This window comes from Epinephelus fuscoguttatus, linkage group LG4 (assembly GCF_011397635.1).
Source record: "Epinephelus fuscoguttatus linkage group LG4, E.fuscoguttatus.final_Chr_v1".
Classification (NCBI taxonomy): Eukaryota; Metazoa; Chordata; class Actinopteri; order Perciformes; family Serranidae; genus Epinephelus; species Epinephelus fuscoguttatus.
The window spans coordinates 41,333,757-41,345,852 of NC_064755.1; the positions used below are offsets into that span (position 1 = coordinate 41,333,757).

The 12,096-nt window shown below is 42.0% G+C and overlaps 1 protein-coding gene across 8 annotated transcripts in view; it reads right to left on the minus strand.

Moving 5' to 3' along the window:
• Positions 1 to 12,096, minus strand: part of kif21a (kinesin family member 21A) — an 81,141-nt gene that overhangs the window by 16,313 nt on the left and 52,732 nt on the right. For 6 of the 8 annotated variants that reach the window (XM_049573538.1, XM_049573542.1, XM_049573544.1 and 3 more), the window contains 13 exons: positions 10,584 to 10,772; positions 8,193 to 8,392; positions 7,411 to 7,518; positions 7,216 to 7,284; positions 6,875 to 7,020; positions 6,428 to 6,572; positions 6,071 to 6,265; positions 5,818 to 5,919; positions 3,020 to 3,185; positions 2,375 to 2,395; positions 1,580 to 1,637; positions 650 to 704; positions 355 to 557 (listed from right to left, as the gene is read on the minus strand). In XM_049573538.1, the coding sequence (XP_049429495.1) occupies positions 355 to 557; positions 650 to 704; positions 1,580 to 1,637; positions 2,375 to 2,395; positions 3,020 to 3,185; positions 5,818 to 5,919; positions 6,071 to 6,265; positions 6,428 to 6,572; positions 6,875 to 7,020; positions 7,216 to 7,284; positions 7,411 to 7,518; positions 8,193 to 8,392; positions 10,584 to 10,772 (1,657 nt within the window). The remainder of the gene's footprint in view (positions 1 to 354; positions 558 to 649; positions 705 to 1,579; positions 1,638 to 2,374; positions 2,396 to 3,019; positions 3,186 to 5,817; positions 5,920 to 6,070; positions 6,266 to 6,427; positions 6,573 to 6,874; positions 7,021 to 7,215; positions 7,285 to 7,410; positions 7,519 to 8,192; positions 8,393 to 10,583; positions 10,773 to 12,096) is intronic. The other 2 variants (XM_049573543.1, XM_049573539.1) reach the window with 1 other exon arrangement.

The window sequence follows — 12,096 nt, forward strand, 5'->3', positions numbered from 1 at the left end:
CTGAGGTTTGAAGCATAAACTTTAATAAGCCAGTTAAAGCAGTGTGGTTAGTAGTTTTGCTTTCAGTGTGTATCTGAGGTTTAATAAAGAATTAGAGAGGCAGTTTCTGCAGAGTCGGTTATAAATCAGTCAAACGCATGTTAATATCAGCTCCTCTCTACATGCTTTTACCTCACAGGATTTATGAGGCTGTTTGATGTCAGGATGCTCATGAATAATGTGAAACAGAACGAAGTGAAGCAGAGGACGTAAGCAGCAACATCAAACATGCAGGAAGGAAGGAAGGAAGGAAGGAAGGAAAGAAAGACGTGGTCATTACTGTGTTAGCGACAGAGTGCCGGGCCCTGGACTTACATGCTGCCCATTTTAGAGGAAAAGCCGGGGGAGAGAGCTGTGTAGTCCCTGACTGATGAGCCTGACGAGTCCATGTCTCCTCCCCCCTCAGGTGTTTCAGCCAATGGCAGCATCGGACCGGCGAAGTCTGCTGTGGGTGCGTCGGGGGCGGAGTCACTGTTGGCGTACAGCAGCTCCATCTGAGTGGTTGTCCTCCTGCGAGCCTGCAGAGCACAGACAAGAGAGAATGAAGACAGGAAGTAGCGGGGGAAATACTAGTGCACACAGAGCACGAGGCATGAACACGCCGTGATACCTTATTTCTTGTTTTGGTCTCTCCGCAGAGTTTCATCAGATCTGATGTCAAAGTGCTGAAAGGGAAACATGAGTTTAATATGTGAGTGTTGATAAGCATAAACACAGTAAATATGACACAAAACATGACTCATCATATGAACATAAGCACGGCTCAAAATGCCATGCACATCTGCATGGGATTGCACGTAAAATCTGAGCTGTGCATGAACTTCTCCGCTCTGCGTGCACTGATTGGTGCACGTAATATGAACTGCTGAGTTTGACTCAATGTTGGCAGCAGGACGATGATGAGCTCACATCCAAACCCTCGTGTTCCTCAAAACTGATGTTTTGATTTTTGTTTATCATCTTCATGCTGACTTGCTGATATTAGTGAACATTATAAATAAAAAATTACACTATAATGGTTTCATGTAGCACACTTATGTTCATTATTAATGTGCACTGATTTTATCAAAATATTTTAATAGAAAATAAAGGCATTTTTTTTCAATAATCTCCACTTAAAGGTCCACTGTAGGATTTAGAGGGATTTATTCAAGAACAGACATGATGTTAAAACATGATGATGTCACAGTCAAGCTGACCTTTGACCTTCTGACTTCATCATTTTATCCTGTTAGACATTTGTGTCAAATTTTGTCAGAATTTTCTTGAGTTATGGCCAAAAAAAGTGTTTTTTTGAGGTCACACTGACCTTTGAACACCAAAAACTAATCAGCACATCGTTGAGTCCAAGTGGGCGTTTGTGCCAAAGTTGAAGAAATTCCCCTGAGGTGTTGTAGAGATACTGTGTTCGCAAGGATGGGACGTACAGACAGACAACCCGAAAACATAATTGCCTTTCACCGGTGCGGAGGCCTAACAAAAACATAAATAAAACAATAACATAAAATTACATCAATAAGATGCGTAAAGATAAACTTACTTTCCCTCTGCAGATGGACTCTGTGCAGATTCATCACTGCTGCTGTCGTCTCCATTTTCTGTTAAATGAGATCAATAAATAATATCAGAGTTTACAGGAAACTGTCGCTGATGACACTCAGACACCTCCTTATAACTTTCAACAGTGTTCTTTAACAAGTACACTTTGTCTTCCACTAAATAATTTATCACTTTCATTGAAGGGTAAAACGAATTCTTTTAAAACTTTATTTTTTTAAATAGCTTCTCAAAATGGACGTAGAAAAGATGAACAGGGGAAGCAGATGAGGGCGATGTCAGCGCGGCGCCATGCTGTTTTATCGACAAACAGAAACGCGGTCCTCACTGAGCTCAATGGGATCAGACGGATGGAAGAGGGTGAGAGGTCAGAGGTCAGAGAGCGGCCGGGGGGGGGGGGGTATGAAGACAGATGTGTGGGCGAGGACAACAGGGTGGAGGAGTGAGAGGAATCATTAGTCCGATGCTCCCGATGGGGTCAGCTGACCTACAGCGTCTGACAGAGCTAAAACATCCACGTCATACGGCTCCTGTGGAGGGTCCTGGGTTAGCAGGGTGCTAAAGCATGGAGGCTGTAGCACATGGTGAGCTAGGAGGAGGAGGAGGAGGAGGAGTGTGTCCAGATGAAGGGAGGGGAGGAGGGAGCAGACAGATGGAGGGAAGCCTTGGTTGCATTGCACCTCATGCACCTGTTCCATGTTATGTTCAGTTAGTCGTCACAGTGCAAAGGGAACCATGCATCCAGAACACAGACAAGAGTCTTTGTGGTTTCACTTACCGGCCGGGATGTTACCTAGCTCTGTAAAAACATAAAACAAAAAACAAAAGGAAAACGTGGGGGAACAGAAAAAAGGCAATGCACAAATCAAAAACACTGTCCCCCGAAATTCTACAAAAATAAACCAAAGAAAATAAAGTGCAGCTACTGTAACAGAGACATCCTGCTGTACAGAGGCTGGGAAAATATTTACTGCTCAGAAAGTCCTAAAAATTTTGATGGAAAACTTTCAGTAAAATCACTCTGTAACATTTTCTATTAGAGTGACGTTTTCTTTGGACCCGACTCGAACTAAGGAATTATGGGTCAGATTTTTAATAATTCGACCAGCTTCTATTCCGCAGATGACAACAGGCAAGAGCATGTCAATAGTCCCAATCATGCACCAGACCAGTAACCCAGTCCACCTCCTGAAAGCCGCTCTAACACACATTTAGTGACAAGTTTTAAACAGAATTTACTCATGAAAAGATATTTCATCATCATCATCATCGTCATCCCAGAATAAAATCTGAATCCCACTTTTCTTTGACATGATAATAAGGACACTCCCAGGAGGTGGGCGAGGTTAAACCAGGGGTCTGGTCTGTGTTTTGGGTCCGTCATCTTCACTTTAACGTCAGCACAAACGAACGCCATCGTTACCTTGCAGCGCGTTCCCCAGCAGTGCGTCCAGCTCCGGGTTGAACTCGGCCTTCTCCTTCAGCATGTGAAAGAGCAGCTGGTTCTGTGTGGCGCTGGTGATCTCCGTCTGCTTCAGCCGGCCCTCCATCACCTTCACCTGAGACTCCCGCTGGGCCGCCTGGAGACCCTGAAGACGTCACAACGAAGACGTTAGAAATGTTTACTGTCCATCTCAAAGTCACAGCCATGTTTCTGCTGTATGGTAAAATAACTCCCTGCCTATTTTCTGCCTCTTTCCTGGTGGAGAGTCATGAAGGCTGCATTGGAGGCTATAAATGAAAGTTCTGGCGGCATTTTTGGTGCAAATACAGGAAGCTGGTGTCACTACACAACATGGAGCCTCGTTCACAGGAAGAGCTCAAATCCATCAGAAGAGCAACACCTTGACAGATGATGAGACGGACAGCGTGACAGGTGTGTCTGAATCACTTCCGTTTGTTTAACCTACATTTTAAAGAAAAAGGAAGGTTGACACTGACTTAATTTCTCCACCAGTGGTGCCATGAAGTGTTTCTGTGATGTGAAGAGTGTCATCTCCAATTACAGACCAATCTCCAACCTGCCTTTTTTGAGTAAGATTTTAGAAAAAACTGTTTTTAAATAACTGAATGACTTTCTCTGTGATAACAGTATGTTTGAGAAATTCCAGTCTGGCTTCAGGGCCCAGCACAGTACGGAAACAGCTCTAGTCAAAGTTATTAATGACCTTAGAATGAACGCTGATGAGAAAAAGCTCACTGGTTCCCCTAGATCTTAGCGCTGCATTTGATACAGTGGATCATGATATTTTATTGAACAGACTTGAGCACTGGGCTGGCCTCTCTGGAACAGTTCTTGAATGGTTCAGATCTTATTTAACTGATCGGCAGTTCTATGTGGCCTTGGATGACCATTCCTCCGACAACACTAATTTGACATGCGGTGTCCCGCAGGGCTCCATCTTAGGACCAATTCTCTTCAGTTTGTATATTCTACCACTTGGCAATATTATTAGAAATCACAACATCAATTTCCACAACTATGCAGACGATGCTCAGCTATATATCTCTGTGAATTCAAAAGACTACAATTCCATCTTTAACCTGATAGCATGTATGTCTGACATAGGATTATAGATGAATCAGAACTTTTTACAGTTAAACCAAGAAAAAACTGAGGTTCTTGTTATTGGAGCAAAAGCTAAAAGAGAAAAGCTATCTGACCATCTAAAATCATTTGCATTAAAACCCAAAGAACATGTAAAAAAACCTTGGTTTTATAATTGATCCGGATCTTAACTTTGACCGCCACATTAAAAATGTAATTAAAGTGTCATTTTATCACCTAAGGAACATTGCCAAAGTCAGACCGTTTCTCTCCCAAGCAGATACAGAAAAAATAATTCATGCTTTTATCTCCAGCAGACTGGACTACTGCAATGCTCTTCTGTCTGGTGTGTCCAAGAAAGCCATTTCTAAGTTACCTAAGCTGCAAAATGCAGCAGCACGTGTTCTGACAAAAAACAGGCAGAGGGCACATATCACTCCAGTTTTAAAATCACTACATTGGTTACCTGTCAGTCAAAGAATACGTTTTAAAATTATTTTATTGGTTTTTAAAGCTCTAAATGGCCTTGCCCCATCTTATCTGTCTGACATGCTCAAAATATATGTGCCTTCAAGCCAACGAAAAGGCATGGAGAGGCAGCCTTTGCTTATTATGGCCCTAAACTCTGGAAGTCTACCTGAGGGTCTTTGGAGCTCTAAATCTGATGAAACTATCAAACGAAATCTTAAGACACACCTTTTCACCATTGCTTTCTCTTGAAATGTGTTTTTATGTATTAATGCTGTTACTAGGCATTCTTTTATTCATGCTTTTATTTTGTTTTTTATTTCTAACAAATGTCATGATTGCCTTTTCTGTTCAGCACTTTGTGTTGCATTTTATGCATGAAATGTGCTATATAAATGAAGTTGTTATTATTATTATTATTATTATTATTATTATTATTATTCAAGTAAAATACAGACTTCAGCCTAACATGTCTGTAATTTGTGAAGTTAAACCTCCACCACAAATTAATGATCCATATTTCATCATGTGATAATATGAGTCCTGTGTGACCATCTCTGTAATTTGGGGTGGAATTCTTTTGTTTGTTTGTTTTCTCTGTGTTGTTTTTCTGCCTCTTTCCTGGTCAAGAAATCATGGAGACTGTGTTGGTGATTATAAACCAAGAAGAACGACACCTTGACAGATGATAAGGTGGACAGAATACGGTAAGCACCAGTTTTCATGTAATAACATCAGTTAAACTAAGTGAAGTACAGACTTTATCAAATATGAATGTTGAGGGAGGACGAACAGGGCTGGAGTCATTTCTTTCTGTAGCTGATGATTTTTTCTCAACTTTTGTCAGGATAAAACAGGGAAATGTAAAAACCCATTTCACTTTCTTCTCCATGGTCTAAAATTCATTTTATTGGAAAAACACAGCAGGAACAGAGACTTTATCAGAGACCATGTAAATTAAATTTTATCATCATGATGTTAATGTGGCAGATTTTGCCAAATGGGCAATTTTCATCTGCGGTCTCAACCAGGTTCATGTTAAAACTTCAAATGGCCCAATTTGGGCTGAAAAATCAGGCAGCAAGAGGCGCTGACATGTGCTGAAGAATCTTGGGTCTTGTTGTGAAGCAGCTGTGAGCACAGACAGTGGTAAACAGATGTGATTATTTACTGATGAACATTATTATTGTCATTACAGCTGGTACCTTGTTAATGGCCATCGACATGAAGTGATCCAACAGAAAACGAGCTTCTGTCAGAGTACAGGAACCAATCACTGCAGAGACGTCCACTGTGTCGCCTTCCTCCTGGATTTAAAAAAGAAAGAAGTGTGAATTTATTTGACTTCAACAATAAAACTCTTCATCTCTCAGAACGTTTCAGAAACTCCACCTGATCGGGTTGGTGATGAGATAAAACTGAATCATGTATCTAAGCAGCCTGTTCAGCCCGTCTCACCTTGGTTTCCTCCATCTGCATGATGTTGGCCTGACAGTCTGCGATGCTGTCGTTGATGTAGTCGATGTTCGCCGTCAGCGCGTCCACCTCCTCGTTGAGAGGAAGCATGGCCTTCTCTGCCTCTGGTCCCTCCTTGACCAGCCGGTCCCTCTTACGGATGACCTTCTCTTTACGCTTGGTCAGCTCCTCTCGTTGCTACGAACCGAAGAAAAAACAAACCCCACACTGACTTCAGACATTTTTACAGATTTCAGAACATGAAGTCATTTCTAACTGTGCACATGGCAAATGTTACGGGGAAGAGCCAAAGGTTTTCTTAACAGATGCTATGCAAGGTTTTTTGTTTTCGCACTTTACCTTGAGGAGACGGTTCATGTCGGCCTCCATGTTGGAGATAGTCATCCTCTGCATGATGACGTCAGTGATACGGCGCTCCAGGGACTGCCATTTATTGCGGGCGATCCTGGTGGAGTAAATACCGACTGTACGCCTGTAGGAGGAACTGCGCACACACACACACAGCATACACACATTCAACACATCAGTGATGTACTTGAGCTGTAAACCTGGAATGGATGCAGACTGATGCAACAGAATCCAGCATTAAACATCCATGATACATCTCCTGATGGAGCAGGTGTAAAGTTTCTTCCATGTACAGTAGTTTGATGTTCGGAGGATAAAGTCTGGCCTGTTTTGGTTTTTAAAAAGCATCTATATTTGGCATTCTTCCTCATTTTGCCTCTCTGGAAACATTACCGTGCGCTCGCACACACACACACACACACACACACACACACTCACCGGGTGCCGTTGGGAGCAGCGTTGCCGGAGGAGTACAAGCGTCCAGATGGAGGTCTGTGGGCGGAGTCCTGCATCGGTTCTGGGAGATTAATTTTCCTGACGACCTTACCTGAGGTGGGCCTGGCCTGCCTCCTCAGAGCCGTCACCTGACACACACACACACACACACACACACACACACACACACACACACACACACACACACACACACACACAGAGCGAACAGAAACGTGAGCACAAAAAGCAAAACACACGCCACATGTATTTCTGCATCCATAATGTATCAGCAGTGTTTCTGCATACATTATGTAAAGGTACAGTCCTGCTCTGCTGCTGCTCACCTCCTCAGTCTTCCTCCTCAGGATCAGCTCCTGCTGCCTCTTCTGAGCCTCCAGTAGCTTCAGCTGGTGCTGAAACACAGTTACAGCATCCACACTGGTTAAATAATGACACTGAGACTCTGAAGTTCTGATTCAAAGAGATGAAATGAAAGCCAAAAGCAAAAAGAGGATGTCGCTAACGTCCCCGTCACCGACCTCCTGCCTGCGCTGGTCTTTCCTTAATGAAGCGATTTCTCGGTTTCTGCGAGACTCGTTCATCCTGTTCTTCTCCTGCTGCTCCTTCATCTGCTTCATGAGACGCACCTGAAACAATCCAATCACAAATATTCATATTGTATACAGGCCTACACAAACAGCATTGATACTCGAAAATTATCTGCAGATCTGTGAATTTTTTTAAAAAATTATAAACCACTTGTTGAATCCTGTCTCTTTAATCTTTCTTTATCCGTCGGTGTCAAAATGAAATCTGAGTCATTTCTGTTTTTAAAACAAAGAGCAATAGCACTCCCTCTCGTGTGATGTTGCTTAATTGTGATAATAATTAATATCATTATTTATTTTGGGATGAACTGGTCCTTTTATGGCCAAAATACTGTACATGGGGCACGGATGTGATGCGTCACAAAGGTGGAGCTGAGCAGGATTTTGACCTGCAACACCAGCTGGATGAAATAACGTGCAGCGTGGCGCCTGTGGTCAGTGGAGCAGCTTCAGTTTGACCATAATGAATATGTTGCATTTTGGGCTGTAAGCCTGCTGAACCAACTGAACCACTTGTTTCTGATGCCACCCTGACTTCATTCAAAAGCACTCAGAAGCAGCTCCTTCCACACTGAACTCTGGATATGATACACCACAGCCAACAAAGGACAAATCACAGCAGTCAGAGACCTCTGATTTTTCACCACAATCATCAAAGTGCAGTTTTATCACAGTCGTCCTTAGAGTGGACTAACTGCTGTAACAGATCGCACCTTTGTCTTCTTCATTTCAGCCACGTCCATCTGAAGCTTCTTCAGCTGCTTTTCGTACTGCGACTGGTTCTTCAGCAGGCGGGCGTGTTCCTTCTGAGCCGACTGGAGCTTCTGGAGCTCCTTGTTCATCACGCTCAGCTTCTTCTCATACTCAGCCTTGATCTTACGAGCCTTGTCATCTGTGCCACTTTCTACTGTATCTGAAAGTGTGCAACACAAAAAATCATGGAAAACTGAGCTTCCTGAAAACACTGCACACAATTATAGCTGCTGTGCAGCGATGGGTCGGGTCTGGGTATTTTTAGGCAATTCTGAGCAACAAGCAAAAGAATTAGAAGACATTTAGGAATTTAGCAACACAATCTGCCTTTTGCATCAGCTGAGGCTTGAACTCACAACCTCTGAGACTAAGAATCAATTTCTATCTCAATGAGCTAATTAGTCAGTGACAATTCATGTGTAGCTTCACAAATTGTCTAAGCCAGACGTGCAGGTTCAGCAGTCGTCCATGCATGGAATTTATTTTAACAATGATTGATTTGCTTCATCAGTGAAAAACTGACGTTTAACTAGTTGAGCTATGGGTAAAGTGAGAAGCCTCAGATGGTTTCACACTGAAGTTTTGACACTGGATCTTTGTGCAAAGTTTGGTTTATTTTCAAGCATGAGAAGGCAGATTTTCTAGCAGAAAAAAGACTTGAAGATGCTGCACAGTGATCAGTCACGCTCAGGCAATTTTAAGCAATAAGCTGGAGCACAAGACGATGATTACATTACAATGTGGATTCTGCACCAGTTGAGGCTTGAATCTGCAACCTCTGGAACCTAAGACAGTTATCTACCACTCTGAGCTAACTGGCAAGTAGCAACGCAACAGTGGCTTCACAAACTGAGTAAGCCATTCACTGTTGTGTAGGAAAGCAGCCATCCGTGCATGGAAAGGCAGATTTGAAACCACTGTCAAAAATTCAGTTATTAAGACAAAAATCTGAAAATACACATGTTGCATCTAGACAGCATGGAGATGTTGGTAATTTGTTTGTAACAATGACTGATTTGCTCCATAAGTGAAAAACTGATGTTTAAAATTGCCATTTTTACATTGACTCCAATTGTTCACATTAGAGCAAAATTCAAAATGCTGTCAAAAATTCACTTTTTGAGATAAAATTCTGAAATTTGCCACACATCATCTACCATGACTCTAGAATTTTGCCTTTTTTTTCATGAACATTGAAGCAAGAATTTGCATGTATATGTTTACAGTACCGTTTACAGTCAAACATTTTGATGCACTGTAGGCTCAATTTTTGATAAATCAAAAATCTGAGAAACATAGTTTGTGTAGGACAGTCTGAAGATGCTCTGTAGCAAGATTGGTGTCAATTGAGCAAAAATTGTGGGAGGAGATAGGTTTAAGAAGTTTTACTGTTTTTGAAAAAAAAAACAGTGATGAACTTCATAATTTTTAATAGGTTTAAGCAGACAAAAGTTTCTTCAGTATTGGGGCTACAGTTTGATGAAAGTTGTGAAGTTGTAGCACGTATGGTTGATTTGTTATGAATTTTCAAAGTTTTGAACTTCAGACGCTTGCTGTAGCGCCACCATCAGGACTATTGGCTTGAGTGATTGAGCTGATCAGCTGATTGAGTTTACAGCTGATCTCATGCCAGATGATATCTGGCATGAGACTGGACCTTTGTGCAAAGTTTGGTGAGTTTCCTCGGAGGAAGAGGAAGAAGAAGAAGAAGAAGAAGAAGAAGAAGAAGAAGAAGAAGAACTAGGATTACAATAGTGTCCTGGCAGCTTAGCTGCCCGGACCCTAATAAGACTGTAGAAGAACTTTAAATGTTAAAACTCAGTCACTTGTGTTTGGGAGAGTTTCTAATGAAGCGCCCACACTGCACTGCAGATAAAAACATATTTCCTTTCATGGTTTAAAAAGTCAGAAACTTTGATCTCCAGCTGTCACAAAGTCTCTTTTGTGTGTTTTTTCTTTTTAATTTGACGAGCTGAAAACTCCTCCGTGCTTTTAAAATCTGCATGAGACAATGCTTTGATCCATTAGTGCTGATAAATATAAATGTAACTGTCATCGTCTGATGGCTGGCGGAGAGCGCTCGCTCTAAAGGTTTCTCTGAAGTACACAAGTCTGCAGCGTTTTTGTTTTTTTATGACTAAAGAACAAAAAGTGACATCAAACATGTGGGAGAGATATAAATTCTTCCAGCGTAAGAAGGGCTCTAACACGCTGCGCTCTGAGACTGAAATAACTCATCAAAAGGACAGTTAACAGTTAAAGTGTATTCTGGTGGGTGTTTTGATCCCGGCTGCCTGAGGATGTACAGTGTGTTAGTACATGACTCCCCCCCTCTGGCGTCCTTGTCTTACTCATGTTCTGCAGGACGCGGTCCCGCTCCAGCTGGGTGTCCCTGATCTTGCACTGCAGCATCATCAGCTTCTGCTCGTACTGCTGTTTGAGCGTGTGCAGACGCCGCTGGCTGTTCTCCAGCTCGTCGATCAGCTTCTGCTTGATGGCGATCTCGCAGGTGATGTTGGCCAGATCGGCCTGGAAGTTCTCTGTTGGACACACGTGAACAGACACACTGTCACGTTACTGTCACAAACACACAGCATGTTTTGTTTCTGGTGTTAACAGATGATTTTACACTCGATGTTGGAACTATTTAATCTTACTTGAAGAATCTTTTTTTCTTTTGTCTCATTAATAACTTCATTCTGATGTTCTCTAAAGTTTGAATAAAACACACAAGTGAAGGCATCAACATGAGCTGGACGTTGCTGGTGCTGTTGTTATTGTGCTCCCTGTAGCAAGACAACAGTTAACAACTCTCACTGAGTAAAAGAGTTTAAGTCCTTATATTAACAGCCGTGACTCAACATTTACTGAGCAGATTATTCAGATTATTTGGCTTCGCCCGGTGGCCCTCTCTCTTTGTTGCTCGCCTCAGTACGCCTAACTGTTTAGTTCCGAACAGCTCTGTTTGAAGTTGTAAACATCTCATCACCATTTCAAAAATGAAGTGCTTTCCTTCTGCCCATTACGTTGGCGTTATGTTGCTTTCCTTCTCTCAATGAGTGTTTCTGGGCTGTAAAACCATCTAACTCAAATACTGAGTGTGTTCCTGACCCCCAGTTTACCCCGCTGCAGCTGAGCTGAACGAGAAGGAACTACATCAGAATCGTACGTCTTCATTTTATAGTTTTTAGAGAGTATTTTACAGTATAAATGTGTCCTAACGTCACCAGTATATAGATGATGGTCACAGTCATCTCTCTTTATTTGGCACTCAGCAGTGTTCCTGCATCTTGAATGCATCCATGGTGAAATAATCACAAGTGTTCAGCTCTGCATGGAGGTGAAAACGTCCCTAAAACCAGAGGCAGGAGAAGCATTCAGATCCTTTACTTTATTTTCCAATGTTTTTCTGTCTAAGTGACAAAGTGCAATGAGCAATAATCCTTCTTGCTTAGGGAGACATCTCGTTCTGAATTCTCACTGACTTTTCCACATTGTTGAAATCAGTTAAACATTCAACCCTGAAACTAAAAAGTCTTTTAGAAAACACTAAACTACACTTTCTGTTCTCTCACTGATGTTTCTATCCTCATTTTTCCTTCAACATGTCATCTCATGTGATTTCAGAGGGAAACACAGAAACAAACAGACCAGTGAAAGGTAAAGAAACCTTTCTTTTCTCTGTAGGATCCTTTTTATAACGTTGTCAGACACTTAAGAGTATCAGTCTGAGCCTGTCAGTGACCAAACAAACACATTCAGTGGACGCACAGAGACGGAGCACAGTTACCTGTAGGGATTATGTGACATTAATGTTTGGATGATCAGTAATTACCTCAGACTTACTCAGGATAAGTCTGATCT